General features: G+C 44.5%; 2 protein-coding genes across 2 annotated transcripts in view; one reads left to right on the top strand and one right to left on the bottom strand.

The window, feature by feature from the left end:
* Positions 1-1,613: 1,613 nt before the first annotated feature.
* CLRN2 (clarin 2) overlaps positions 1,614-27,926 on the bottom strand; it is a 58,683-nt gene continuing 32,370 nt past the window's right edge. Inside the window, exons 2-4 of the mRNA XM_084860347.1 lie at positions 9,336-9,754; positions 4,015-4,194; positions 1,614-2,593 (exon numbers count right to left, since the gene is read on the bottom strand). Of these exons, the coding sequence (XP_084716473.1) occupies positions 2,328-2,593; positions 4,015-4,194; positions 9,336-9,588 (699 nt within the window). The 5' untranslated portion in view covers positions 9,589-9,754 and the 3' untranslated portion in view covers positions 1,614-2,327. The remainder of the gene's footprint in view (positions 2,594-4,014; positions 4,195-9,335; positions 9,755-27,926) is intronic.
* QDPR (quinoid dihydropteridine reductase) lies at positions 13,010-27,746 on the top strand. The gene is made up of 7 exons (XM_084857059.1): positions 13,010-13,140; positions 14,574-14,666; positions 16,969-17,065; positions 19,311-19,451; positions 19,976-20,084; positions 22,676-22,759; positions 23,752-27,746. The coding sequence occupies exons 1-7, from the start codon at positions 13,048-13,050 to the stop codon at positions 23,855-23,857; spliced, it is 723 nt and encodes a 240-aa protein (XP_084713185.1). The 5' UTR covers positions 13,010-13,047; the 3' UTR covers positions 23,858-27,746.

Raw genomic sequence — 27,926 nt, forward strand, 5'->3', positions numbered from 1 at the left:
AGTGGTTATTATGACACCATAATTTTCCAATTCTCTCATCACAAGAAAAGGTCCCTGCAAAGAAGCCACATAGAAACTTCTTAGGCTTGGAAAAGTGGACGATCCAATGCCTCTTTTTGTAACATATTTCTGTTTATGTAAGTTTTCTCTTCATTGAATAAGTTTTGTTCTCAGAATGAACAAAGGCTTGAAGGCTTTCCAAACTCTTTTGCAACATGTGTAGAAAGCTATTTTCCTCTGGAATCCTGGAAGCATTTCCCATTTCTGTCACTGATTAAAAACAGAAAATATGTAGGATGGTTATTTATTCTGATGTCCAGGGGTAGTATCATCAATTTAAAACAGAAAACGAAAACCTGTAAAGACAATTTGTGAGGGATATTTTGAGTTGCAAACAATAAAAAAATCATCCTGCTAGTCCATTTTGAAATCACTTCCAGAGAAGGTGTTTTACTATGAATTCTGGGTTAATTGCTGGTACTGTTAACAGGCCTGAAAAGGTTGGTTTTTACCATGATGCCTTTCTTCTCTAACATGATCACACCAAAAGACTCAATCCAGTTGGGAGTCACCATGGCCAAAGTTCTGTTGTCTGCACTTTCATTGGGAATCTCCTTAGCAGAAAGATGCACGAGTTCCAGATGCATTTGGAAATCATGTGTACTTTGCCTTGGGGAAGATGTGAGGTTTCCCCTTTGCACGTGATCTCAAAGCATGGGCCACCCAACCCAAAAGGCGGTACAGGTGATCGCATGGAGTGGTTGAATTCCAGGGGCAACAAGGTAAAACACACAATTTGTAAAACACACAATTCATCGCTGCTTTGAGACAATAGACCCTTGAGACAGCACACTCTAGCTGGAGGCAGCTGTGTCTCATGCTCCATGTTTCTCCCCCCCCCCCCGCAATGGCAGTCTTTTTTATCCTTTTTGTGACACATTTTCCCCTTCAGAGCCATGGGATAACTGAATTTGGGTCGGGGGACATGTGTCACTACACACATTCTTCCCAATCATGGTGTCTTCATTTGGCTCCATTCACTTGTAAGGCGCAGGAAAAGGAGCTGCATTTGCGAAACTCTCGGACAAAACACAGTTGCCCTTCCCACATATAACATCATGTGACAGGTGTGTGAGTATGCCAGGACCATTCTTATGTTTGCCTAGGACAGCAAAACAGCTTGGGTCAGCCCTACAGAAAGACAAAAACCAGCAGTGGGAGGCTCATCAGGCACGCACTGCTTGCTGCATCTCTTAATAGGCACAGCTCCCCCGAAATCTTCAGGAGACACTTAGAGTACCTACCCCACAGGGCTGTATCATGTCAGACTACAAGTCCACATATTGGCATGCTTCCCCACAGGAAAAAGCAAACCCCAACCATGCTTGTTGGAAGCTAGCATGACAGGGAGGAAGGTTCTAGCTTTAGAGCTCTTCCCACTATGCTTACTTTGCACGTGCAGATGATTATGTGGGGAACATTAAAAAAATGTCATCCCCCACCTAAATTCCAAGATGTGGGGCTTCTTCACAAGGAGCTTTTATCTTGCTATTGAGATTGGTTACTCATGGGAGTTTGCAGGTCCTTTAGATAATGTTGTTAACCTCCAGGGCGTCTCCCGCACTTAATGACCTTTATTTCATTTTTTAAAGATAGGAGATAAATGAGCTATCAAATTACACTGTTTGAGTTCCGCTTGAGTTCCCTCTGTGAAAAAGGAAAAGGCAATAAAAGGCGCTAGACAATAACAGCGCCATCTAGTGGCTGTATATTGAAACACATGGAAGACTCAGATAAGGGGGAAAAGGCGGGGGGAACGCATGTAAAGGGAGTCCATCGTGATCCTGCATTTAAAATGGAAACAGAAAGCCCAGTTTTAAATGTGGGATTTCAGGCTCGTGTAGAGATGCTCGTGGTACAATCCTATGAGTGCTATAGCATGTGCTTTTCCTCAATTTTGAATTGGCCTTCCTTAAATGAATGCAAGTCTAAACTATCCACCGCACAGCATATCCATGAGGTAAACATGGTCGAGGCATTCTTGCTTTGTGCTGGGCTCCTGGCACAGCTTGGGGAAGTTCTGTGCTGCTTTCAGTCTTCCCAGGGCTGCAGTGGAACACGGAAATGGTGTAGATATTGGCTTGGTGAGCCCTCCATGGGCCACTGGGCCTCAGCATTTGCCCGAACCGGCCAACCTGTGCTGCTCAGCAGACTTCCTCCACCCCTGTATGTCCTTGCCAGTGTTGTTAACTACTTTAAGGTAGAGCAGATCAACAGATCATACTAGTCTAACGCTGGCCAAGTGGCAAACCCAAACAGTCAAGTGTTTAGTACATTATGTCTTCTGCTGTAACATTTGCTTCTTCTGTCTTAGTCTTCAGGGTAGGGAAGCGAATCACGCTGATGGCAACCAGTAATAAATTCACGCCATGAATTGTTGCACTTGCTACACAAAGCCAAAAAGAGTGTTCATATTGTTCTTCCAAGATGACAAAGTGAAAGACATTTTCCCGGAAATTAGCAATCCTTTCGGTAAGATTATGCAGTTTGACAGCGGCCATAAAGCAGGTCACTGCCAGCACTGCAAAGCCACCTGCAAGAGAATTCAGAACAAAAAGTCATTCCTACATTTGAATGCAAAATAGTTGACCCTGCCATCCTTTTCTACGTAGCTCAAAGGTTTGCTTTATGTTGAGTGGCCACCACGTCACTTGGTTTCTTTTAATGTACAAAGGGGAAATTTGTGGATTTTGCTTGTGGTAAGATAGGTGAATTCCAAATGTATGTAGAACTTACACAGTTTGTCACATGGGAGATGTACAAATTCCCTTGCTGCAGTTTGCCTGGAAGCACGGAGGTGTGAGCCGCTTCCACTTTTCCTTGCTTCTCTCAATGTGTATAGCAGCTCATAGAGTGAAGTGTTCTTTCCACCAGGATGTTCAGCCCTTTAAAATTTCTATACCAAATATTAACTTAGGCCCATGTACAGAAACAGCAGAGTATGTGGCAAACCTGTTACTGAAGCGTATGACTTCAGACCACAGGTAGGACTGAATTCTCTCCCACAAACACTAGACATAGACAGCCAGTGAAGGCTGGTGGTTCCAATGTCAGTGGGGCGGTAAATCCACTCTGGGTTTCAGTCAGAACCAGTCAGAACTCATTGGATAGCTCCTCTGGAGTTCTGACTGGTTCTGACTGAAACCCACGGTAGATTCACTGTCCCACTGACATCGGAGCTACCAGCCTCCACTGTAGACAGCTAGTATATTAGGGAGGGGGCTAGGCTAGAAACATTCTCCCTGACAGCCCATAGCTTTCTATAGGCAGGAGCGCTTTTTTTAATCTGGGGGGGAAAGGGCAGGCCCTGCCATTAGGCAGAGTGAGACAGACACCTCAGGCCTCAGAACCTGAGGAGTGAAGCCTGCCCTGCACCCTTAAGCTACCCAGTGGTGAAGTGAGTTTCAGCTACTAGTCTGGTTGGCTTTTGTACATCGAATGGGGAACGTCTTGGGTCGGCCCTGTGGGGCAGGGGAGACACATTCAAAGATGCAGTCCCTTGCCTGCAATCTAAAATAGTGCAGTCCAGAACGTGCTGCAAAGATCGAGCATATCCCTTGTAGAAAGCGGCTTATAGAGCAAACTGCTCCAACAGTATGCCAGCACGACACACAACTCCCCAGGCATGCAACCGCTTGCTTGCCTTGACCAGATGAAAGGGGCTAGGAGCAAAAACACACTCAAGGATGTGGTGAGAGTTCATCAAGAACTCTGTTGTTAAAACTGTATCTGACACAAATGGAATCTCCCAAAAGAACATTTAGTAACATGCACAATGATATTGTAAACCAGGTTCTAATGTAGCGAAATAAAAGGTGGAATTGCTATGATGAATGAGATCATTACTGTTAATCACTTTGCATGCAATACATTGCTACAGAAACAAATACATAACCATAGTGGCCGTTAATCATTAATTGTGTGCAGCAGCTATTTTTTAAAATTAACTTTTACCTGCAAGTATGTTCCAGAGGGCTATTCCTGCTGGGCCTTTAATAGCCCGATAGGGAACTTTCATGATGTTTAAGATGCAAAATCCCAAACTGACAAGGGCAAAGGAAAATGCCACACAAAGGAAGAGGATAATCACCACATGGAGAGCTGCATTCAGCTTTTTCACCAGATTTGGAAATACTGATAAAGACAAGAAAACAATGTTGCATTATTTGTTGTGTAAAAGCGGCAGACCACAAAGATGCTATTAAGGTTTCCCAGTCAGATGCACTGTGAGAAGAATACTCTCTGATCATTAAGGGAGTAATTACGCTCTTGATCTCTTTGCCTGTCTTGGCCACGAATGGAGGTGGAATCTTCCAGCTACAAACAAAAAAGCAAATAAATCCCAGCTCACATGTATTATTTTGGGGTTCACGGTTTATGTCTGTATGTTGCTCTGCCCTGATCCAGGATAACTCTGCCCTCTCTCTCTACACACACACCAACACATTCAGCACCCCGGTTGTCCAAAACAGTTGCACAATACTTATTTTTCATAATTTTGGCATTTTTATGATGTTGCATAATTTAGTCAGGTTTGGACAGTGATGGAGAAGGGCACAGACCTATGCAGAGAGCATTGCATTCCACTACCCCACCCCTACCCCAAAAGGTGGAAATCTTATTCAGACACCTCTCTGGCTTCTGGAATTTCATCAGGCATTGCCATCACGCTTTTAAGCATATTTTGCAGCCACGAGGACTGCAAAACTGCAGTTCATGCCCAGCTCTGACAGATTCGATGTAGTATATTTACATTTTGACTACTTTATTCTCATATACATTTCCTTACAATTATGGGTTTAGATGAGAAGATCAGAGCCAAGCGCAATCTAGACATTTAAAAACTCTAGCCTTGAGTTTGCCAGCTTGTTTTTGGCAATGCAGGCTTGCAGTCTTAGACGGAAATAGATGATGTACTAAATCGGCAAACATGTTTTTTATTATTTAAATAGCAGCAAGAGAGTGTCAGGATCAGGACTGTGGTACACAGGGTGCAGTTGTTAGGACTTTTCCCCTGTGCCGTAGTCCTGAAGAACCTCACCACCACCCCAACTCTAGGAGCGAAGCTGCCACTGGTGCCAATAACAGTTTCCCATGTGGAAAGAACAGTAACTTTGGCAGGGGAAAGGACAGGATTCATCAAGCCTATGGTTCAGGGTGAAAGCCATAACACCCCCCGCCCTTGTGCACCATGGTCCCAGTCCTGATTGCCTCCACTCCATCCCAGCTAGTAAAATAACAAAAATCAGATGCATTAAATGCATTCACGTGTTTAACATATTGTCTAGTTTGGTTTGTGGAATTTGTAAAGATCTCCTGAACAGAGGGCTTACGCACAAGCCCCTCCCAACGCCTGCTGTGCACATTAAAAATCAAGTGCATGGTGAAGGGAAGATTCACGCACCCCCTCTTCTGTCCTGGGAAGGGAATTAGCAGCCAAAATCTATCCCTTGAAATCTCCTCTAAGTATCCTATGACCGAACATGTACTTTGGAAGGAACAGTTGCGTTGGCATACGGAATTGATTCCCCTTCTCCTCAGCAAAATGAGGAATAAAGAGGAAAACCAAAGGATTATGAACCATGAAGGGTAGTTCTCATCTGTCCAATGCTTCATACATTTACTGGAATTAATTCCCTTCCCATGACAGAGGAGTGGGTGTGTGATTCTTCCCTTCTCCATGTACTTGGCTTTTAATGCGCAAGGCAGGCATTGGAGAGGCTTGTGTGTAAGCCCTCTATTCAGGTGATCTTTCCAATTCCTTTTTAAGGGAAAAGGTTTTCTTCAGTCCTCCATGCTCACCATCTGACACACACCTTACGTTATGCATGCGGTCAGGGCCGGCCTTACCATTAGGCAGAATGAGGCAGCTGCCTCAGGCAACAGAGGTTGGGTGTCATGAAAGGGCAGCAAAGGGTTTGGTCTTTTAATTTCTTATTATTGTACTTTTACCTTGGGGAGAGGGGCTTCTGGGATTCTCTGCCTCATGTGCTAACATAACCTGGCTGGCCTTGGTACTACACACCTTCACTTGGGTGGGTGGCGGTGCCATTTGCTGCTCTGCCTCAAGCAGCAAAAGGTCTTCGGCCAACCCTGCATGTGGTGGAGAGGACAATCACCACCCAGGTGACCTGAGTCGTTGAACTGGTCTCCAAGACAGGAGGGAATTCTCTTCCCATAGTGTGGACACAGCAAAGCACCTCATTGTTAACTTAAAACAATTGTTAACTTTAAACAATTAAGCCCTGTTTATGACAGGCCAAGGTAATTTAATCAAGCTCCAGTGAAGTGGAACAATGGATCAACTGCTTCTACTTTGGTGACAATATAATCCATCTTCAGAGGCCTTGAAAGACAATTTCAGGATTGTCTCCACAGCAACTAAATTCAGATAAACATTTTAGCTGGCAGTTTCAGATGAATTAGAATAATGGGCCTCTCTTCTGTGTTTTTAAAGCCACTAACAGTGCAGTCGTATACATGTCCACTTAGAAGTCAGCCCCATTACCTTCAATAGGCTTGCTCTCAAGTAAGTGTGTATAGAACTGCAGCTTTAGACTGAAATCCTATTTACAATTTATGTGGGAGGAAATCCAATTGAACTCAATTGGGCTTTTTAATGAATAAACACATATGGGAATGCATCTGTTGAAAAATACTAACAATTCCTAGGCATCAGAACCAAATATTTTAAGGGCCAGGATCAAATCTGTACATGTCAGCTTTAGGGAGGGATGGGGGAGTGGAATAAAAAAATGTGAACCCCAGCAACATTTCCTTCTATTTTGTGTGGGTTTCAACATTTTTAAGGCACCTGAACTATCAGACAGCTGTCCCTCTTTCTTTCTTATTCTGCCCTGCAGCCAAATGCTTTCCAGGGTGGTTTGTAAGAAAAATGAAAAAGAACACAAAAGCAATCAATAAGATCAGTGATTAAAACAATAAAACTCAGAAGTCAGGGCAAACGAGAACACCAATTGCAGAAATGACTTTTAAAAAGCAAATTGTAGGTGTGGGAGCCCTGATCCAGATCGGGTCTGAAGTGGGTGGGGCAAAGATTTAAAGCCCCCTTATCCTCAGGCCAGGGTCCCAGTCCAGATTGGGCCCACCACACCTACTTTACTTCTAAAACCCTATTAATGTCAACTCAATTAAACTGGCGTTTAAAAAGCATGGGAGAGCAGCACTACTGCAAAGGCTCCTTCCTGGGTCACCAGCCACCTCACTTCAAGGCAGGGCACCGAGATGATGATCTCAATACGTACGCAGGTCGATGTAGGAACAGACTTCTTTCAGGTACCCAGATCTAAAACTGCATAGGACATTAAAGGTAAGCAGCAACACTTCGAATTGTGTTCCGAAATGGAGCAGCAACCAGTGGTTCTTTACGTACTGGGATAATATGACCTGGTCCCACTTAGTAGCCTAGTGATTATATTCTGAACTAACCGAAGTTTCCACAGTCCTCAAATGTAGTCCGGCTTATAATGCATTACTGTAATAATCCTACATATATCACCACAGCATGGGTCACCATGGCAACACTATCTTTGCCCCATACTGGGGCTCCATGCTGGGGCTCCATACTTAGCCCCATACTGGGGCTCCATGCCTCAGAAACTATTCACGACAAAGCTGTTCTAGAAGCACCTACAGACAGATTCTTTAGGGGAAGTGCCACCTCGTTTACAGCAGTCTGAAAACCGTTGCTCCTGAATTATTTTCCTGTAATGATGCCACTAGTAGTGGGCTTTAGATACAATCCTATGGTCCCTGGGAGGGTGTCTCATGAGGAGCCATAGGATAAATCAGATTTCCCCCTCCAACGGCAGAGAGAGACGTTGGAGCTCAGAGGGGGAGATCGGACTTTGTAACCACCCACTCCAAGCCCATGCAGAAACCTCTGCAGCCCCTACTATTCCCACGTAAAAAAGGGCGGGAGGAAGTGGGTGGATCAGTGGATGTACCCTGGGTGTGACAGGAAGTCCTCCCAGTCCCCAGGCACGCCCCCGGAAGGGAGGGAAACAGTTCAAGGGAGGGGATGGGGGAAGGAAAACAGGGGGAAAACGTCGCTCCTTCTTCTCTTCAGCCCTCTCAGACCCGCACCCTTGTAAAAAAGCGGAGGCCCCATGCAACACAGTTTCATTACAGATGTGGCAACACTAGAGACCTTACCCCTCTTTCTAGACGTTTTGGGTATTCTAGTCTTTAAAAAATCATTTTAATTATTCCATTATTATATTGGTTTTATAGTGTATTTATTTTAAATAAACAGTTACTAATAAATGTTTTAGGGGCCGCGGTGGCTTAGTGGTTACGACGCTGAACTGCAGACTGGAAGGTCGGCAGGTCAGCAGTTCGAGACCCGAGTGCTGCGTGACGGAGTGAGCTCCCGTCTTCAGTCCCAGCTCCTGCCAACCTAGCAGTTCGAAAGCAAGAAATTGCAAGTAGATAAATAGGTACCGCCTCGGCGGGAAAGGTAACAGCGTTCCGTGCACCTCGGTGTTCAGTCATGCCGGCCACATGACCACGGAAGCATCTTCGGACAGCGCTGGCTCTTCGACTTCGAAACGGGGATGAGCACCGCACCCTAGAGTCGGACACAACTGGTTGGGGACACCTTTACCTTTTTTTAATAAATGTATTAAAAACAAATGCAAGAATGGCCCCTACACAAGGTGTAAAGTGAACACCTAGATTAGTTATAAAACATTTAACGGGGTGGTTTTTATGGTCTTTTATTAGTATGATGGGTGAAGAAGAGGGCAGGAAAAGTTTGAGCTCCATTGGCATTAGAAAGGAGAGAGGTTATTGTTGTCCACTTCTTTCTCCTCTAAGACTCCCAGCCAGCCACAGGGAGCTACAGAGCTCCTTCTTCTGCCTTTCAAATGTGGTTTTTCTGCCACATCTGTTGCTTGGTCTTTTGCCAAGTCAAAGGAATAATTTTAGACTTATTCTCTACTTCTTTGCCTGGCCAGCCCTCCTCTCCATTATAAGGCTCATGGCCCTGGGCCTTCTAATTTCTATCCCCTTCAAGATCCTCACTGCTGTATCTGGGGTGAACCCTTTAAGCCCCCACATTTTAGTCAAGAATAATCATTTATAAAAATATAGCCACATTTTTCATTCAAACTTTAGAAGAAGAAATAACATTGATAAAATAAGCTCTGGGGAAACCATTTCAGAGTGTATCAGCATAGCGTAAAGAAACCCATCTTGAATGCATCTGAACATTTGCTTATGTGCTCTAGAAACGAAATCAAAGTATTACTTACTTCTGAATCTGGACCGCCGGCCACCTAACCCACATTGGCGCATTTTACCACCTCCAAAGAGTCCATAGTAAATTTCCCCCATGAATTTGATGAGCTCTGGGTCTGTGGCGTTGACTAGCTCAGCTCCGGTCTTGCAAAGGATTTTTCCAGTCATCCATTTCTGGGTGCCCATTGCAACGAGGATCAAAATAAATGATGCAAAGCTCAATATAGCAATGAAAGCAAACAAGGTCTGTTTGAAGCAGCCGGGCATTCTAAGGGCTTCAAGAAATCATCTTTCAAGGCCTCCCAACACTGATAAATGCTGGATCCTTTTCAGGCAATGCCAGTTGTTTCAAAAACATCCTTTTACGTGACATCTTTTTCAGTCCACAGGTTAAAATAAAAATCAGCTCCAAAAGTAAATTTCCTGCAATAATCTGCAATGACAGCAAAAAAGAGCTGCATCAGCCTGGAGGGCAATGGTGCTTGTTGTTGAGAGAGTAACACCATATCTGTTACATGACTAATGTTTCATTCAAAGGCTCAAATTCTTTGCCTGTTTTAAATATTCAAATGACATCCATTTCTGACCTGGAAGATGTTTAGCTGCAAGTCCTGTTTAATCAATTTGCTAAGAAGCCTCTGATAACTGTCTGGAAGCAAACTAGGATAAACATGTTAGAATTGGCACCAGGACTCCGCTGACTGTGTGACACCAAGTGGCTATCTCCTTGAATTTGTGTTTTCTGAATGTCATGACTGCCATCTCTCTCTCAAATTGATGATACTCTGCTTTCCAAGACTGTTATCTGTTGAAATGGATAAATAATATTTCTGGATGCCTGGGCTGGCTATTATAGCAATCTTCTGGACATAAAAGAGAATGCAAATTGGTTGCTGCTTAGAGAAACACAGGCTTTTCCAGCAATGCACCCTGCCTGAAAATGCAAAATGACCTCAGGAGGCTTTGTGCATTTGCCAGCTGAAGATGCTAGTTTAATGAGCATTGATGACTTTTTGATGGCTGGTGGTTACTAGCTTATACAGACACCCTTGGAATGGGAAAGAAGAAAACGATTCGGCACTTGACAGAAGCTGGTTTCGAGGCAGGAAAATATGTTTGAGTTTTGCAAGTATTTTGTAAGGAGTTGTTTGGAGGACTGGAAGGATGTAGCATTGCTTTGGGGGAAGCGATGCTAGTTAAAGGTCTGTAAAGACTGAACTTCCTACCTCTTGGAGAAATAAGAGAGCAAGAAACATTGTATTGGTGATTGAGGTTGACAGCTGAGCTGCTAATGTCACACTTAAGTGGGATCTTCAGCATCTACCTCTCTAGGTGGCAGATTCAGAACGTAAAATCAGATCTGCCATGTGATCTAACCTACCACAGCACAGCTACAACTGGTCAGAGGAAGCCTAACAACTCCCAGTAGTCAGGAACTGCCAGTTTTCAGAGTCCTGCTCCTCCTATGAGCTGGTAAACCTGTCTTGATCAGATCTGATATATGCACTCCTGCATCTTGTATTTGACATCATTCAGCACTTGAAATGGAACCCTGCAGTTCAAGGGTGTACAAAAAACAAGGGCACCAAATGGCCACTGAAATGCATTGGTTCATTCTGAATGGCCATAGGAAATCATTGGAAGATTTTAGGGATCATCTTCAAATCAAAATACCTAAAAGAGATAAACATTTATTTTTTCATAGAAAACAACTCTAAATCAAAACACTCACTAATGGTATGGTTTTGGGGAACAACTCCGATGACCCCAACACAGCAGTTTCTAGGGATCACCTCCAGATACACAAAGAAATTAGGATGCAATAAACAGGAGACTGCCATCTTACATAATGTTCTATAAGCACCCGTTTCAAAAGGCCTGGGGGGGGGGGAGTGTCCCAAAAACTGCCTGGGATTATTTCCATGCTTATACAGGCCACACACACATACACACATACCCTGCCCCCAGCGGCCTCCCCTTACAAACGGCCTGGAGTTCTGAATGGCCATAGGAATATATTAGAATGAGACCAAAAGCCCCACAGGAAAAGGAGGGAGCTCCCAAACTGCGCACAGGTAGTACCTCCAAACATCGTAATGCTCCTGCAATGCATGCTCCATAGGAATGGCCCCTCTTTCCGCATCACCATAATATTGTTGTCCTTTGGAATGGCCGTAGGAATGCACTGGACTGGGATGAGCAGCCCTGCAGAAAAGAGCAGGAGCCCCAAAATTGCTCACATGTGATATGGTTAGTACGCCCAAACATCCCTCCTTATGCATGGCCATAATATTCAGCATGCCTCCAGCAGAGACTCTTAGGATGCTTGGGGTACTGACTCTATCACCCGCCAGCAGTTTGGCGCTCCCGCTGTTTCCTGTCATCATCTCCATCCAAGGCGTTCCTAGGGCCATTCCGAAGGACACCGTATTGAGGCCATGCGCAAGGAGGGGCCGTTCCCACGCTTCCCATCGAAGAGTGATTGGTGTGTGGGGGTGTTTGGGGCACCCCCTGTTGCACCCGTGACTGGTTTGGAGGCTCCTTTTTTCCTGTGGCACTGCTTGTCTCAGTCCAGTGCATTCCTATGAGAAACTTATGGCCAGTAGTGTAGTGGGAAATTCAGAAGCGCAGGGTCCCCTCGTGACAGTCACAGCCACGCCCCCTCTAAGTTAACACAGCCTTCAACTGGGATCCAAAAACAGTGCAGCTGAGAGTAAGGCGGGGGTATTTCAACTGGACATACGAGAAAAAATGCAGGAGTGTTAAAATCTTTTTCATCCACTCACTCACTCACAAACATTTTAGGTTTTCAAAATATGATACTGTATGGAAACTTCACCCTCTCAACTCAGCCCTCATGGACAGATCCCTTCTCATTTAAACAGCCCCCTTGCACACTCCCTTAGCATCCCAACATTACCCATTAGTCTTCCCTAAGCTCCTTCAATATCTCCCCCCCCCCCGTCGCCCTCCAACAAAAATGTCCACACACCCAGCTGGATTGAACTACCCCCCTTGCCCCCACCCACAGTGGTGTAGTGGTAAATTTGGAAACTCAGGAGCTCATTGTAACAGTCTCCAAGGTCAGTCCAAACATTTCAGGCACCTGCGTCGATCCATATCAACACCAGTTCTAGGAGCTTTCATCTCCACCAGGAGCATGCCTTTGGTAAAGGGAATAGGTCCTAATTGCCCATTGCAGACCAAATCATCCCAAAGACTTTGCATTCCAACATGGAACAACATATTGTTGCTTGGAAAATTCATTCCCCCCGCAGCTACAGTGAGGATCGCAGCTAAGCTCAGAGGGAACAGGGAATTCTGAGGGGGGTGGCAGATGACATCAGAGTCCCTGCTAATGAAAAAGTGCCTGGGCTGCATCCCTGCGGGCCCTGCCTCCGCTACACCACCGCTTATGGCCTCATTCATTGACTGGCTCTACTCCTCCCTGCGTGTTACGGACGCTTCGACCACACGAACGAACAAGAGGGGCCCTCCCTCGGGAGGACACGGAGCGCCTTCCCTCCGGAAAGCGCGCTGGCATGGCAGGCTGTTTCCTCAGCCAGCCCCCGGCAGGCAGGAAGCCGGCGGCATCGGCCTCTCGGCGGCGCGCAGGAGTTGGCTCCTTCCCTCCCCGGCAGGCGGAGCTACGAAGGCAGCTTGCAAGTCCTCCGCTGGAGGAGGAGCTGCGAGAGAGCGGCTCCGGGCAGGCGGGCCGGCAGCGCGATGGCAGCGGCGGAGGCGCACCGGGTGCTCGTGTACGGCGGCCGGGGGGCCCTGGGCTCCAGCTGCGTGCAGCACTTCCGAGCCAAGAACTGGGTGAGCTTATTTTTAGCAGGCGTGGGAAGGGATCGAACCGGGGAAGGGTCTCATTTCTGCAAGTCGGGGGGGGGGGGCGCCGTGGCCACCCTGGCCACCCTGCGCGCCATTCGCTGCAAAGGGCTTTTCTTGCCTGGCCTTTGTTGTGAAATGTGGATGTTTTAAAAACACCACCCCCACCCTGACCCTGATTGACCCTAGTCGGGTGGGAACTACTCCAGCCTTCCCCAACCTGCCAGCCAGGGATGCTGGGAGTTGTAGTCCAACACATGTGGAGGGCACCGGTTTGGGGAAAGCTGGACGAGGATATGTACCTACTGAAATTCTTGCTTTGCCAGGGACTCACCAAACAGATTTTATTTATTTATTTATTATTAAATTTATTAATCGCCCATCTGGCTGGTCACCCAGCCACTCTGGGCGATGTACAACATACAATAAAAACAGTTTAAAACAATAAAATTCTACAATAAAAACATTTTCTAAAATACCCCAACCCACCCCAAATGCCTGCCTGAACAACAACGTTTTTAATGCACGACGGAAGCTCATTAAAGAGGGGGCATGACGGAGTTCCCTAGGGAGGGAGTTCCACAGAGTGGGGGCCACCACAGAAAAGGCCCTCTCCCTCGTCCCCACCAGTCTAGCTGTCCTGGCTGATGGGACAGAGAGAAGGCCATCCGAGGCTGATCTTGTTAAGCGGCCTGTCTGGTGCTGCTGGAGGCGCGCCTTAAGATAGGCTGGGCAAATCTGGGCAAAGATTTGCCCAAATTAAGATTTGGGCAAATCGCTTTCGTTAAATCGCTTCCACCTTCCCATTTAGGAATTGAGGCTGTGGGTGGTTAAAAACCTCTTTGCATGTTCAGTAATAACACGTGCAAACCTCAAAGGGCTACTGGGGAGGCGGGAAGGGACAAAGGAGTTTTCTTCTTCTTTTAACCGCCCTGCCCATCCCGCAGCCCTTCATTCTCCCTGCAACAAAGGGAAAAAAACAAGCTGATGTGCCTTTGGCAAGGTTATTTATTTATTTATTTATTTAAAATATTTCGGGGCAGAAGCTCTCCCAAGGCAGCTCACAGCAATAAAATACATAAAAACAGTTAAAATATTTAAAGTGATAAAAACAACAATAAAAGCCAACAACAAAACCAACAACAATGTTAAAAGCAGTAACAGCAACAATAGCAGTCATGTCAATAGAAGGCCAAGGTAAAATAATATGTTTTCAAGGCCTTCTTAAAAGTCTTCAGCGGAGCTGTGAAATGACCAAAGTCTGCTGACTGGCAAGATATGTCAAGAAATCTGCAGCTAAAGAATGGACACTCCTCCTGCCCACCTACATGTCTGAAACGTATTTGGAAATTATTGCATGTGTTAAAGCCAAAAAACAACTTTTAAAAATCAGGGGAGGGGGTCTTATTGTCTTCTACTAGTGGGTGGCCAGCATTGACTTAGCAGAAAACGAAGAAGCGTGTGCCAACGTTGTGGTGAAACTGAGCGATTCGTTTATTGAACAAGCAGATCAGGTAACTTGCATGGTTTTGTGTGTGTCCTGTATTTTTATTTTGAGCAACTGAAATGAAGTCAAAAGAGCATTAGGGTAACTTCATCTGGATCTCGACATCGAGATGAGCTACCTAAAATAACATTCCATGTATGCTAAGTTGTTTCCTCTCGGGGAGGGGTTTCAGACCCCGGCTCTGCTCCTTTCTCAGCGATATGACGGTCAGAAAGGTTGGTGCAGCTCTCACCATTCACTGAATTGCCATGCTGGGAGGTGCTACACTGGTTGAATTTCTACCTGTCATGCAGTTGAGAGAAAGGTAGAGCGAGAACGTTACTACACACCATGTACAGCCCAGTTAAATGATTTATGGGCCTTGAGCATGACAGATCTAGGCCACTCCTCTATCCATGATATATGTTGTGATATATTTTAAATACATGTTACGGTGTAATGGAAGGCATTTATTTCAGGAGATCTTCAAACCACCCACTTCATCTCCTCGCTTGTCTTCTTGCTGCTTGTTCTCCTTTTCCCATAATTTATTGGGTGCCTTGCCTTCTAAGAAGAGAGGTGCCATGGCTCAAATCTGCCTGGAAGCAGCCTCCTGTACTCTGAAAGCCCTGCCTTCTAATTCTGGATAGGTGGGGTCCTTTGGAGGTTGTTTAGTAGTGAGGGAAATGCCTTTTGTGTTTGCTCAGAGTCACCCTCTTTATTGCCACCACTTGATCAATCCAGAATTGAAGACTGAAAACCGGTTGCAGGGCTGAGGCTTGGCAAGTGCTGGCTTATATTAAGCCTTGGCCCATATATGATTGTGTCTCTGTTGGTACAAGGGCTAAGGTGGGGGCTTGTATTTAAATTCAAGATGAACATTCAGGAAGGACCCTACAATATCCTTGGGGGCTCTCACAGGCCCCCATGACTGTGATGTTGAGTCCCACTGCCCTTAAGCTGAGCGTAATTATTGCAGTACCTGCTCTGCATCCTTCAGTTGACTTCTGCTGTTCCCATGAAGCAAAGTCAAAGAATCCTGATTTCTCTGCCACTTTCAAAAGCCTGGTTCTGAGGGCCAAGCTTGACATGATGGAGGCAGTCATGTTTGTTGAAGTGTCTGCCTCGCTTGAGCACAAAGCTGGGGTGAGCCCTTCGCCTTGCATCAATAGTGGTGTACGGGTGAGGGAAGCTGGTCCTTCCGCCTCTAGCCACCTCACATCCTGTCATTTCAGGCCATTCTCTCTCTGGCTTCCAGTGTTAGTTGGGCTGGGAGAAAAGGGCTTAAAGCAATGAACTATGGGGAGGGGAGGTGTGGGAGAGTATAGCTCTCTCCTGTTACGTTCCCCTTTTGATGTAAAAACTCTCGCCCATGCCTCGTACTGGCTACCTGTTATCTACTGAGTGAAGTACAAGGTCTTGCTGTTGGCATATAAAGTCCTGAACAGCTTGGGACCAGGTTACCTGGAAGATCACCTTCCCCAATACAGACCTGTGAGATTGTTAAGGAGGAGGCCTCGCTGGCTGTACCGTGGCCTGCAGATTGCCATCTTGCAGCAACACGGAAGCAGGCCTTCTCCACGGTGGCACCCACCTTACGGAATGACTTCCCGCTGGCATTTGGGAGGCACCAACTGTGGCAGGCTTTAGGTGCCAATTAAAGACCCATCTCTCACTCAGGCCTTCCCTGAGTGGATGTGCTGCCCTGCTCATTAAAAGTGGTAGTGTATTGGCTTTAATGTATTTCTCAATGTTTGATATGTTTTAGCAATTATATATTTTACTTGTATTTTAAGGTATGTTATGATGTATTTTAATGTATTTAAATTATTTTGGAAACCATTTAGAGATATTCTTCAAAATATGGTAAGCAGTATACAAATCTATTAAATAATAATAATAATAACAACAATAAATAATTGAGCAGGGCAGACCCTGGAATAAGCAACCAGTTCTCTGTGTCCGCTTTGGCTGTCATTGAGTTCTAAACCTGTGTCTGAGCTATGCCACTTCAGAACATGGCTGTTCCAACACACAGACCTTTCCAGGCATATAAAAAGACAGCAAGATGTCAGGGCAAAGACTTGTAGCCTAGCCAGCTCCCCAACACGCTAGTTGTCTATGTGCAGAGACTTTCATTTCTTTCTCTTTTGGTATGGTTGAGCATCCAGTTATGCAAGCTTCAACCGGCAGACTGAAGTTGTGCAGCCCAAGGAGAGTTTTAGTACTACGCTGAGAACTAGGCCTGAGAGTGCCAGTAGTTTGGTCTGAATGTTTGCATGTTCCTGGCCAAGTTCTTGCACCAATTCTTTGTCTTCACATGTTTAAAGGTGACAGCAGATGTTGAGAAGCTCCTGGGTGAAAAAAAGGTTGACGCCATCCTTTGTGTAGCTGGCGGATGGGCTGGAGGCAGTGCAAAAGCAAAATGTAAGCAGAAAACTCATGAATGCAGCTGAAGAAGTTCTTTCCACTTTGCCTTTTCTAGTAGCTTTCAGAATGGCCTCTTTTCATTCATACCTGCATAGAGTACAAAAACTCCATCCAACCTACATTGAAATCCAATGGACATCAATTGAAATGTTACTCCTCTGAGCAGTTAACATCTCGCTACGGCTGCGATCCTATACACACTGACCTGGGAGGTAAGTCCCATTGAACTCCATGGGACTTACTTCACTGTAGACACACATAGGATTGCTCTGTCAGGGGTACTTCACTCCATGAATGTTGTCAAGAGACACCCCAAAGATGTGTTAAATCGGGAATGGCCAACTGACTCTGTGGGCTGTATCCAGACTCAGAACATTTAGACTTCTATCAGAGCATGTAATGTTATTACACCTGAGGTCAAATGAGCTCTATAACTGGGAAGCCCTCTGCTGGATGCCACCAACTTCTTTATGGCACTTGACTGGAGTTTGTTTGGGGGGGATCAGCTTGGGTGGCAAAAGGTACTTTTGGTCCCTGGAACACTGGTGTTCTCTCCACTCCCCAGGATACAAAGTCTGGCCCATCCGTATTTTAAGAGTATGCTTAAAAATATGACTGTGTGAATGCAGCAAACACCTGTTTGCAAACACATGTGCCACAAGCTCGTTAGGGAGTCGTGACGGATGAATAGTAAACCTGGGTTGCTGCTCATATTTCTCTGGGAAATATGAAGAAGATCTTTTAAATAAATTGAGCCAGGGCTATATCACATTCAGATAAATGTAGCGCAGCCCAGGTCAGTTGTGGCGCTCTCCCCATGGGGAGGGAAAGAGGTGTGCAAGAGCCTACCAGGCTGAGAGTTCTCTCCAGAACATGACGCCTGAACAGGCCATTCTGAATACTTAGGTCCAGTGGAGAGGCTTTAAAATCCTCCATGGGAGGATGTAATTGGCCTGGTGGGAACCATACTGACGGTAAAAGAAAAAAAGCCTGGGCTATTGCGCTTCCACAGGTTGCTTCCAGCCTCTGGGTAGTTGCACCGGTTGAAAGCCTGCTTTCCTCCATGGAGCTACATCCCTGGGGAGGCCCCATGTCATGGGCTTCAGAGCATCTGGAGACCTGCCTCACACAGAGAATTTTGGAGTAGCTCAGCTAGGCCCCTGTTGAGCCTTTGTCTATCAGCCTGCTAGATGTTGCCCTGATGCTGCTAAACAGAACTAGATTCCCTGTTTTGTCTTGTTGTGAAGAATTTTAATGTTACCATATGCAGCATTTTTTTGTACTGGAATTATATTTGAATGGTAAAAAGATTGCTGCTAAAAATACATTTTCCCCACATTTTCGCAACATAGATTCTCCCCATGCTGTTCCATCTGGAATTTAAAGAGATCAGAGTACATTGGATGTTTTCCCTGTTTTTAGTGGTTTGGGGCTTGGTTTTCATTAAATTCCAAGAAGTTAGTAAATACTGTTTGAAATCAAAACCAGGTTTTTACATAATGCTACAAAGCACTTTCCAGTGGCCATCACTGCAGACATTAAAGACTTCAGGGCAGATTGTTAAGTTCATATATTTTTTAAAAGCACATGAGACCATCTCTCAAAGAACCAACTGATCCTAGATGGGTCTGTAAGCCTGAAGCCTGAATCTAATATTTCTCAAATGTTCAACATCCAAAACCATTGGCCCAGTTCAGACATAATGTTCCTAGTCCACCAAACTATTGGGTTTTATTTTGGATCAGGAAGAAGTTTGAATGCATCCTCTTCTTGCGTGCCTGGCTTCAGTGGAGACTTCATGGCTTGTTAAACCACAGCTTCTTGTGATGTCTGAACCATGAGATTGTGGCTTGTGTGTTTCCTACAAACCAAGTTAAACCCAATCTAGTTTATGCATATATGGCTGGCCATATTTTCCCCCCGATGGAAAGTAAATTGCATAGGTTCAGAAGAATATGGATCGGAATGACAATATTCATGTTGGATACTGAATCTCCTAGTACTCTGGTATACCTAGGAAAGCATGCATGATGGCAGATAAAGCAAAGGAGATCTGACCCTGTGAAGTCGTTGCGGTTTTTTGAGCTTCTGCTGCAGAAGATGAAGAGATCTGACGAACTAAGGGAGAGAAGGTGAATGTAGCCATTCCAGCAGAAAGTTGGTTATGCAGGTAGCAGATCAGAGTAATACGTGTTGTTGCACTCGTGATGTCTAAATATATCCTGTAACTTTTGTCTCCCAGCTGTATACAAAAACAGTGACCTGATGTGGAAGCAAAGTGTTTGGACATCAACCATTTCTAGCCACTTGGCTACCAAGCACCTGAAGGAAGGGGGCTTGTTGACCCTAACTGGGGCAAAAGCAGCATTATCTGGAACCCCAGGTAAAATATATCGGTCTGATACTGTCGTTTTTTACTTGGTCAATAATCTTTATGCTCTTCAATTATGCTCTTTACTCACATTTGAGAAAGGCTTATGGTATGCAGCTTGTTTCAGACTTGTGAAAGGAGATAAGACTAAGCTCATGTTTGTCTTCCTAAATGTTAGTTTACCTTGGATTCTATATTTAGCCTGCCTTGTTTCAAGGACAAATGAACTTCAACCTTCTTTGTCAATAGTTAGGAAATAGTCCTGGTCATCTTTGTTTCACGTCTGCTTCTTTTGCAAAAGAGAGTCTGGAAACAGTATAGTAAGCTATAGACAGGACTCTGTGTAATTTATACTAAACATTAAAAAAAAAATCTGCCCAAGGAATCAAAATTCTGCACCAAGAAACACAATTCTGGGAGTTGTGGTCCAAAACATCTGGAGGGTACCAGATCAGGGAAGGCTGGAACATACTGTCCTTCTTAACCTTAACCCTTTTTACTGTACCAGAGTGATGCTTTTTTCTCCTTCCTTTTAGGAATGATTGGCTATGGCATGGCCAAAGCAGCCGTCCATCAGCTCTGTCAGAGTCTGTCTGGTTCAAACAGTGGTTTGCCACCTGGGGCTGCTACGGTTGCTGTCCTCCCGTAAGTAGTTAAGTGTTTACCATCTAGTATTGCCTACCTCCGTTTTTAGCGTGAATCTGTCAGTGTACCAAATGCCTGCAGTGTGTGTAACAAACCACCTCTTAAATCATGAAATCTAATTTTTGAATACTTGGCCCGGCAACTTGAAATTGAGGATGACTGACAAGGAAAGGAAGCAGATTTCCTGCCACTTAATGTTTAATTTTATTAATGTTAAATTTTGTTTTATTAAAATCATTAGTGGTGCAATCCTATGCATGTTTAGACCAAAAAAAGTCCTACAACTCCCAGCATCACCCAGCCATGATGCTGGGAGTTGTAGGACTTTTTTTGGTCTGAACATGCATAGGATTGTGCCTTAAATAACTTGGATTCGAACATATAATTGCTTTAATGTTAATGCTCATTTTGTGCCATCTTGCATTAATTTATGCTTGTTTTGTGTGGTATAGCAGCGAAGAGATGGAGCTTTACCTTGGGAAGTCCCTAGTTCAGACCTCAGTTGTACCATGAACTCATGAGGGAGCCTTAGGCAAGCTACTCCCCTTCAGCCCCAGTTCCCCCATCTACAAAATGGGATAATATTGTAGTTGTAGAGCCTGGATAAGCCCTCTTCAGGTGTTCTAAATTTGGGGAGAGCAAACATGTGAGGAGGGGGAGCACACTAGCTCCACTCCTCAGTCGTCGCTCTTGTTGCCCTCTACGCATGGAAGGCAACTTTGTGAAGAGGAGAGCCTCTTAGACCCACGTGATTCTGACCTTCCAGCATTCTGGATCATGTGGAGACAGCCCCTTCTCCATGGATAGAGGGGGCTCTTCTCTGTTTATTCTCCCCAAATTTAGAACACCTGAAGAGGAGTATATTGTTATTTGAATATATGGGATTCATCAAATACAGGAGGGGGGGATTACCTACAGACCACAGGCTGAATTGGGCCCACTGCTTAGTTTCATCTGGCCCACAGAGCTGTGCTGTACCAAAAATGTGCCCTCCCCTCAAATGGATGCCTTTGAAAGCACAGGTGTCAGTTGGTTTCAGTCCCCAACACTCTCCGCAGATGAGAGGCTTCTGGGCACTGGGCAAGTCCTCACATGAGGAGTAATGCCTTGGGAATGACTAGATGGCTGAGAACTGGCCAAGTCAATCCTTTAAAGTTTCCCCTTCTCTGTGGGGTGGGCATGGGCTGCCACACAGAATAATATAACAAAACAAGAGGGTGGGGAACTGAGGTGTTTCCTCTTCTGTCTGCATAGGATACATTGATATTCTAGAGAATCTTGTTTAATTCCTAAAAGCTGTCTTATCCACAGTTACTTTATAGCATAGATGAATTTAAGGTAGGTGTTTCAGTCTGACGCAGCTGTGTTTAAAATACATTCTATACTGACTTGCAGCTCTATTATTTGACCTGGTTCACAGGTAACGGCAAGCTACCGTGGGTGAATGTCCCCGTGGGGGTTGCTGTCAGAACACATGGCTTGTTTTCAGGTTGTGGGTGGCTTGTTAAACACTCCAACAACCCACCCTTGCCAGGTGTGCACATATCTACAAGCCACGTCGTGCCCCCGCCACAGCTTGCATTTTCAAAATGGCAGCCAGCACCACGATGAGAAGCCCCACGGAGAAATTCATCCACAGGGGCTTCCCATTGCGCATGAACCAGCCCTATGTGTGGTTACTCAGAATGAGTCCCTTCTCCTATGTAGGTGTGTTTATGATTGCAGCCCAATTCTTCTGCCCTGTTTATCTGATCCTGAATGTCATGTCTGTTAATTCTTCTGGCTTTGCCTGGAGAAAGGATTTGGTTCTCATTATTCAAAATATTCTTAACAGCATATCAGGTATGGTTTGCTGCTATGAGGATAAGATTGTACTAGTTTAGGTCTGATGCTTTCCGCAGAAAATAATATTAAATTAGCGTCTGAAATCCATGGCACTTGTTCCTGGGCATCTGTGTGAAGACTGTAGCTATATCGTGCATTATGGCGTTACAATGTTCTGTCTGAATGGCAAACGATCTATAACAAGCAGGCATGTGTAAGGAAGTCGCAGAAGGGAAACTGAAAAGCACCTTTGGAACAACATGATTTTGAGCAGAATAGCAGCTGAGGGGAGGGGGAGGAGATGGAGGGGCTTAATTCTTTCTCAGCCAGCTATTTTTCAACCCATCACCACCATGCTTTTAAACAGGCACTCTGTGGAGGGAAAAGCAGCTGCGGGAGATGGAGGTGGATAAATATCTGGGGCGGAAGGAATGATTAGGCACTCCACCTCTGCTCAAAACACTGGCCTCTTGAAACTGCCATCAGTTTCTGTCATGTATTTGTCATGTATTTGTGTATTATATGTAATATTGCCTCTGGATAATAAATGCCTGCTTGCAAATATGAAATTCCTATTGAACAAAGATATACAACCAGCTTGTTTTTGTTTCTGCATATTAGGTAAGAAGGCTAGATTTTAATAAAAAGAATAATCTCCCGTCACTCTCCTGTACTGAGCATTCTGTGTTGTGGCAAAGAGGAAGTGCAGACCACATTTATCAGATGCACCAGCGCACAAGTGATGGGCTTATCTGTGTTTATCCTAGGGTTACCTTGGACACACCGATGAACAGGAAATCCATGCCTGATGCGGACTTCAGCTCCTGGACCCCATTAGATTTCATTGCTGAGTGAGTAAGCAGAGACTTCTCGCCTGAACAGTTATTGCCTGAGATATTGCTATTTGAATCCCAGTTGCCTGTGCCTTGAAAATCTACTTAGTGCACACTGGCCTAGATCCTCAGTGAATTAATGTACAGGGAGTATGCGCACGTGTGTGTAAACCTAGATGATGTAGTGTGTTTTTATACATGGTGAAACAGTAGTACACCAGGGGTGGGCAACCTTTTCGCTCCCGAGGGCCAAATGGAGTGGCAGAGTCAGGGGCTGCATACATGCACACACAGACACACTTCCATCCACCTCTCATTGTGCAAGGGAAACGTGGGTGCCCCCCCCCCCCAAGCGGGCCACATAGGAGAACAACAAAGAGCTGCATACAGCCTGTGGGTCATAGGTTGCTATCCCTGCATTGTATTCTCGCAGGATCCCTGCCAGTGGGGACCAAACCAAGCTATTTATACATCTAAAGCAGTTTTCCGCCGTCTGTGACCAGCGTTGTCTGGTGGATACAGTGGATTCAGTACCCAGGTGGGACATCCTGAAGTGAGCCGCAGTCTTCTCAACCTTGCTTCCTTGCCTATAAAATGGGAATAATAATAGTTTACCTCCTTGTGGCAGGATTCTGTCCTTTATTTATGAAGCCCTGTAAAGTGTCATGTATGTTAGTGACAACCAACAACAATAATTTTATTATAGTATTTTATTAACAAGTCCTTGTGTAAGACTGAATAGGCACAAATCAAACATTTTAAAATGGAAACATTAGGGCCACAGTCCTAAGCACACATTAGGAGTAAGCTCCTTTGAACACCATGGGACTTACTTCTGAGTAAACATGCATAGGCTTGCACTGTAAAATCTGTTGTGAGGAGCACTGGACATGATATCTTTGACATCTAAGTTCTACACTGTATTTAAAAAGGCAGATCAAAGAGCATATCGAGCGTGAAGCTGCAGTAATGGAATTCAGTCACAAAATGTTGTTCATGTTTTTTAACAGGACTTTTTATGACTGGGTCGCCGGAAAAAACCGGCCTGGCTCTGGGAGTCTGATCCAGGTGGTAACAACAGGAGGAAAAACGGATCTTTCAGCTGCCCACCTGTGAGCTGAGATTGAGATTCTGTGCAAGCAGCGGCAGAATTATTGCGATGTCAAGCGCGTGTGCCGTTTGCGTGCTCATCTTCTGTTTCTGCCAGTTGGGTGATCGTATTTGTAGAGCAAGACCTGGGGTGGTGTTTTGTGTTGCTAGATGTTAAGTCTGCTGTGCTTTAATTACCAAAAGGTACAAAGTCTCTTGTATTTAAATCAGGGTAGTGAGTTTCAAGATTCACTAATAGCCTAATTTTGCAGCACTTTTCTAGAGAATTACTTTGAGCTTTAAAAAAGCACATAATGATATCAGTGGGTAAAACTGTGGTTAATTGTACGAAATGCATACCTGTGTCTGTTGCAGAAGGCTTGCTTGGGGGATTTTCTGTATTTCTGTGAGTTGTCATCTTGAATGTTATCCAGATGGACTTCTCATCAAACGTGTTATGCATTGTCCTATGTTAACCTTGACCAAAGATGCAGTCCTGCTAGCCTCTCTCCTGAATATCCTTTCCTCTCTCAAAATGTCCCACAGAAGGCTGTGAAACAAAGCAAAAATAGTGTCTGTTCCTGAATTGTACCACTTCAGGAAGAGGGGAGAGAAGGTTGTGTTGGAGTACTCCCTAAACAAGATGTATAGAACACGTGTGTGCATGCACGCACAGAGCTTTTCACTTGAGAAAACATCCAAGCATTAAATCCCTTACTTCCAACTGCAGTCTGAAGTAAATCCATCAGGCAGCGTGCTAATTGTTTGTGCTGGCTATCTAAATGCATGGAGAAGGGGATGTTCATCAGAGTCAAGGTTGTAGGACAGAAACTTTATTTTGCCTTAAAAGCTGTTAAATACTTGTCAGCACAGCCCACACGTTCCGTGATTGTGAGCCAGACCATCATGTCTAGGACGAATGTTTGAAGAATATGTTGAAGACTGAAGCCTTATTGTACAGCGAAAGAGGCCTAGCTAGATTTTCACATGTGTTTATATGCCACAGCGGCCACTGAGGCATTTTACTTGCAAGTAGACCCTGCCAGTGAGAGGGAGAGAACAGAGCCTTCCTGTTGACCAATATGAGGGCAGGGGGATGGGACAGCTCAGCGCTGTGTGAGCATGTGATGCATTTCTGGGTAGCAACTCCTGCTGGCATCCGTGGCCCGTGCTGGGGTGTACAAGCCATTCGGCAGTCAGTGTTGATTGAGCGACCCCGTGTCTCAGCCTTCCTCCCAATGTTTTGGACTACAACTTCATCACATCTGGAGGACATCAGCTTGGGGGAAGGTCACCCTGTCTCCTCCACCGTCAGTCAGCTGTGACTACCAGCGGGCTATACCCACAAGTAAACCGCCTCATTGCCCACACTGCTGGTTTATGTATGTATCTCATATGGCTTCATAAAGTGATTTTTAAAACTTGAAAGAAGAGAGTGCCCTGAAATAAGTATGGTTCTTTTATAATTAATACATTGAATTTTGTGCTAAATAAATGTTTCGTTTAGGAGTCTGCCTCTCATGAGGTGTGTGTGTATTTTTTAAATATGGTCTTGAATACTTTACTATCATCAGATACTCTCTTGTGAGTTTGTCTTTGAAGCAGGTTGTGACCTTTCCTAACACCACCTTTTTGATGGATAGACAAACTGGCACAAAAACAGCAAAGTTGCTGGCCCTCAAGGTTAGACAACTGGAGCAGAGGGTTTTTACATCAGCAGAGACTTTCACTACCAACAGTTAATTTTCTCTGCACTTGCTTAGAAAGCCCACGGTTGAGTAAGGAACTGAATCTGTTTCCAAACACTAAGCCCTTCTGGTGTTTCCTTAATAGCTGAATTTGTGTACTCCGGTTTTCCAGGATGTTCATTCTTCTTGAAAGTCTGCCTATTGGGGACTTCCGGTAGGAGCCATGTCGCCCTGGCAGGCGTCCTGCGGAGGCTCCACAGGTCGCCTCCTCAAACAGCTTTTAAAAGGTTGAAAAACCTTTTCGTCTTACTCTGGAATTAAAAGGGGAAGCGAGAGTACCATCTGGATAAGGTCTTGGAAGAACAACTCCTTTTGCGGAGCAGCAGAAGAGCTGGACTCTACGGTCAGTTTTCCTGAACGTCATCTACTCAAAGCTGTTTTGAAACTCCTATGCAATTAGGAGACTTCAGGGCTGACGAGCTCCAAAAGTATTTATGAATTAAAAATACCAACAATATCCGAGGACCTGCAAAATCTGTTGAAGTGACTGTTTGTAATTATACTTGCTTGCTTTCTTTACGGAAGGGGAGGATGGCAGCATCAAGGGGAAGGAAAAAAGCTGCGGGACCACCGCCAACTCCCCCAGCCCCTCCCTTGGCAAAGGTTTCTAGAGAGGCCCGAGATGTAGAGGAGTTGCTGGCTCTGATAAAAACGTCGTCTTCTCAATTAGCAGAACAGGCTAAGAGGCTGGATACAATCCAAGATTCTATTACTAACCTTCAAGGGGCCGTGGATTTCATTAATAGCTCTTTGCAAAAGATGGAATTGAAGGTTAATGTTCTCCAAGACCAGGTGTCTGCTCAAGAGACGGCTATGCATGCCTCCCATAATATCCTGTCTGTGAGAATTTCCCAACTGGAGGCATTTACTCGTAGAGCGAATCTGCATAACCCTGGTATCAAAGATCTGCCTGCTGATATAAGTCTGTCTGAACTCTTAGATAAATTTCTGCATGAGCTACTCGCTCTGCCATCTGATTTAGTCGATGTTGAGCATGCATACAAGTGTTCCAGGTACAGTTCATGACATCAAAGAGACTGCCTATACTGTTATAGTTCAATTTGCAAGAGTTTCTGCAAAAATCATATTTTGCACTTGGCAAGAGAAGTGGGAGAACTTTTTGGGGGGCCAACATGAGACAAAGTTATGTTATTTCTGGATAAAGAAATCGCTGACAAAAGAAGGCAATTTACCAAGGCGAGAAATTAGGCAAGACAAATGAATCTGCAATATGTCAAATACCCTGCTATATTTTGCATTCTTTTTGAAGGCCAGATGAAAAAGTTTTTAAATCATGAAATGGCAGAGGCTTGGCTAGCTGGCGTTCAAAGTAAGGCAAGGGAGACATCTTCCCCAGCCTCATGAGCTGGGAACTTTTCAATTATTGTTTTTTGGATTTGTTTGGGTTATAGGGTCTGGGCAGTATGCCAGTGCAGAGGACTGTTTACATATATCCCCCGCCTTTTTTTCTCTCTCTTTTTCTTACTTCCTCTTTTTTTACATTACACATGATATACCGTATAATAAAATTCCTGTTTGTGTGTGTATAGATGTGTATACATTCATATATAGAATTTAGAATTTCATATTTAGAAATGACGCTATCTAAAATATAGGTAGCATAAAATTTATTAGTGATTTGTTATTATTACTTATCCTTTTTAATTTCCTTCCTTTTTAAATTATTACTATCATTATTATGACACTTTGGCTGGTTAAACTGTTAAGCTTTACTATTATATGTTAACTGAAGGGCAACATATGGTTATTGGAAATGAATTGTAGGCTTGCTCCCTTGCTAGAAGACTGATGATATGATATTGAAATGTAAGGTTGATTATCTATGCTATACTGAATTGTAATATTGGCAATGTTATAGGTATAACTTTTAAGTAGAATGATATTTGAAGTTTGTGTGTAATGGAGTTTAAATTTAATCCTTTTAAGTAACTTTTTATATTTTTCCTTTTTCTTTCTTGCTTTCTTCTTCCTTTTCCTCCTTCTGTTTTTTTTTCTTTTTCATTATTGCTGTGTCCTCCTAAGAATACTTTTTATCGTTGGAAACTGTAGATAATGACTAGGTTGTTGGTACTGTTTATTTCATTTATAAAGATAAAAAATAGAATAAAAAGTATAAAAAAAGAAAAGAAAGTTTGCCTATTGGCATGTACATCCCTTGAGTCCTCAAAGCTGAATACATTATTTTTATTTTATTTTACTTTTTGGTTACATTTCTATCCCGCTTTTCTTCCAAGGAGCCCAAGGCAGTGTACATCCTCCTCCTCCTCTCCATTTTATCCCCACAGCAACCCTGTGAGGTAGGTTAGGCTGAGGCTGGGACTGGTGCA

The sequence above is a fragment of the Heloderma suspectum genome, chromosome 5, assembly GCF_057233095.1.
Source record: "Heloderma suspectum isolate Gila_16-S chromosome 5, 16-S_ref, whole genome shotgun sequence".
Lineage (NCBI taxonomy): Eukaryota > Metazoa > Chordata > Lepidosauria > Squamata > Helodermatidae > Heloderma > Heloderma suspectum.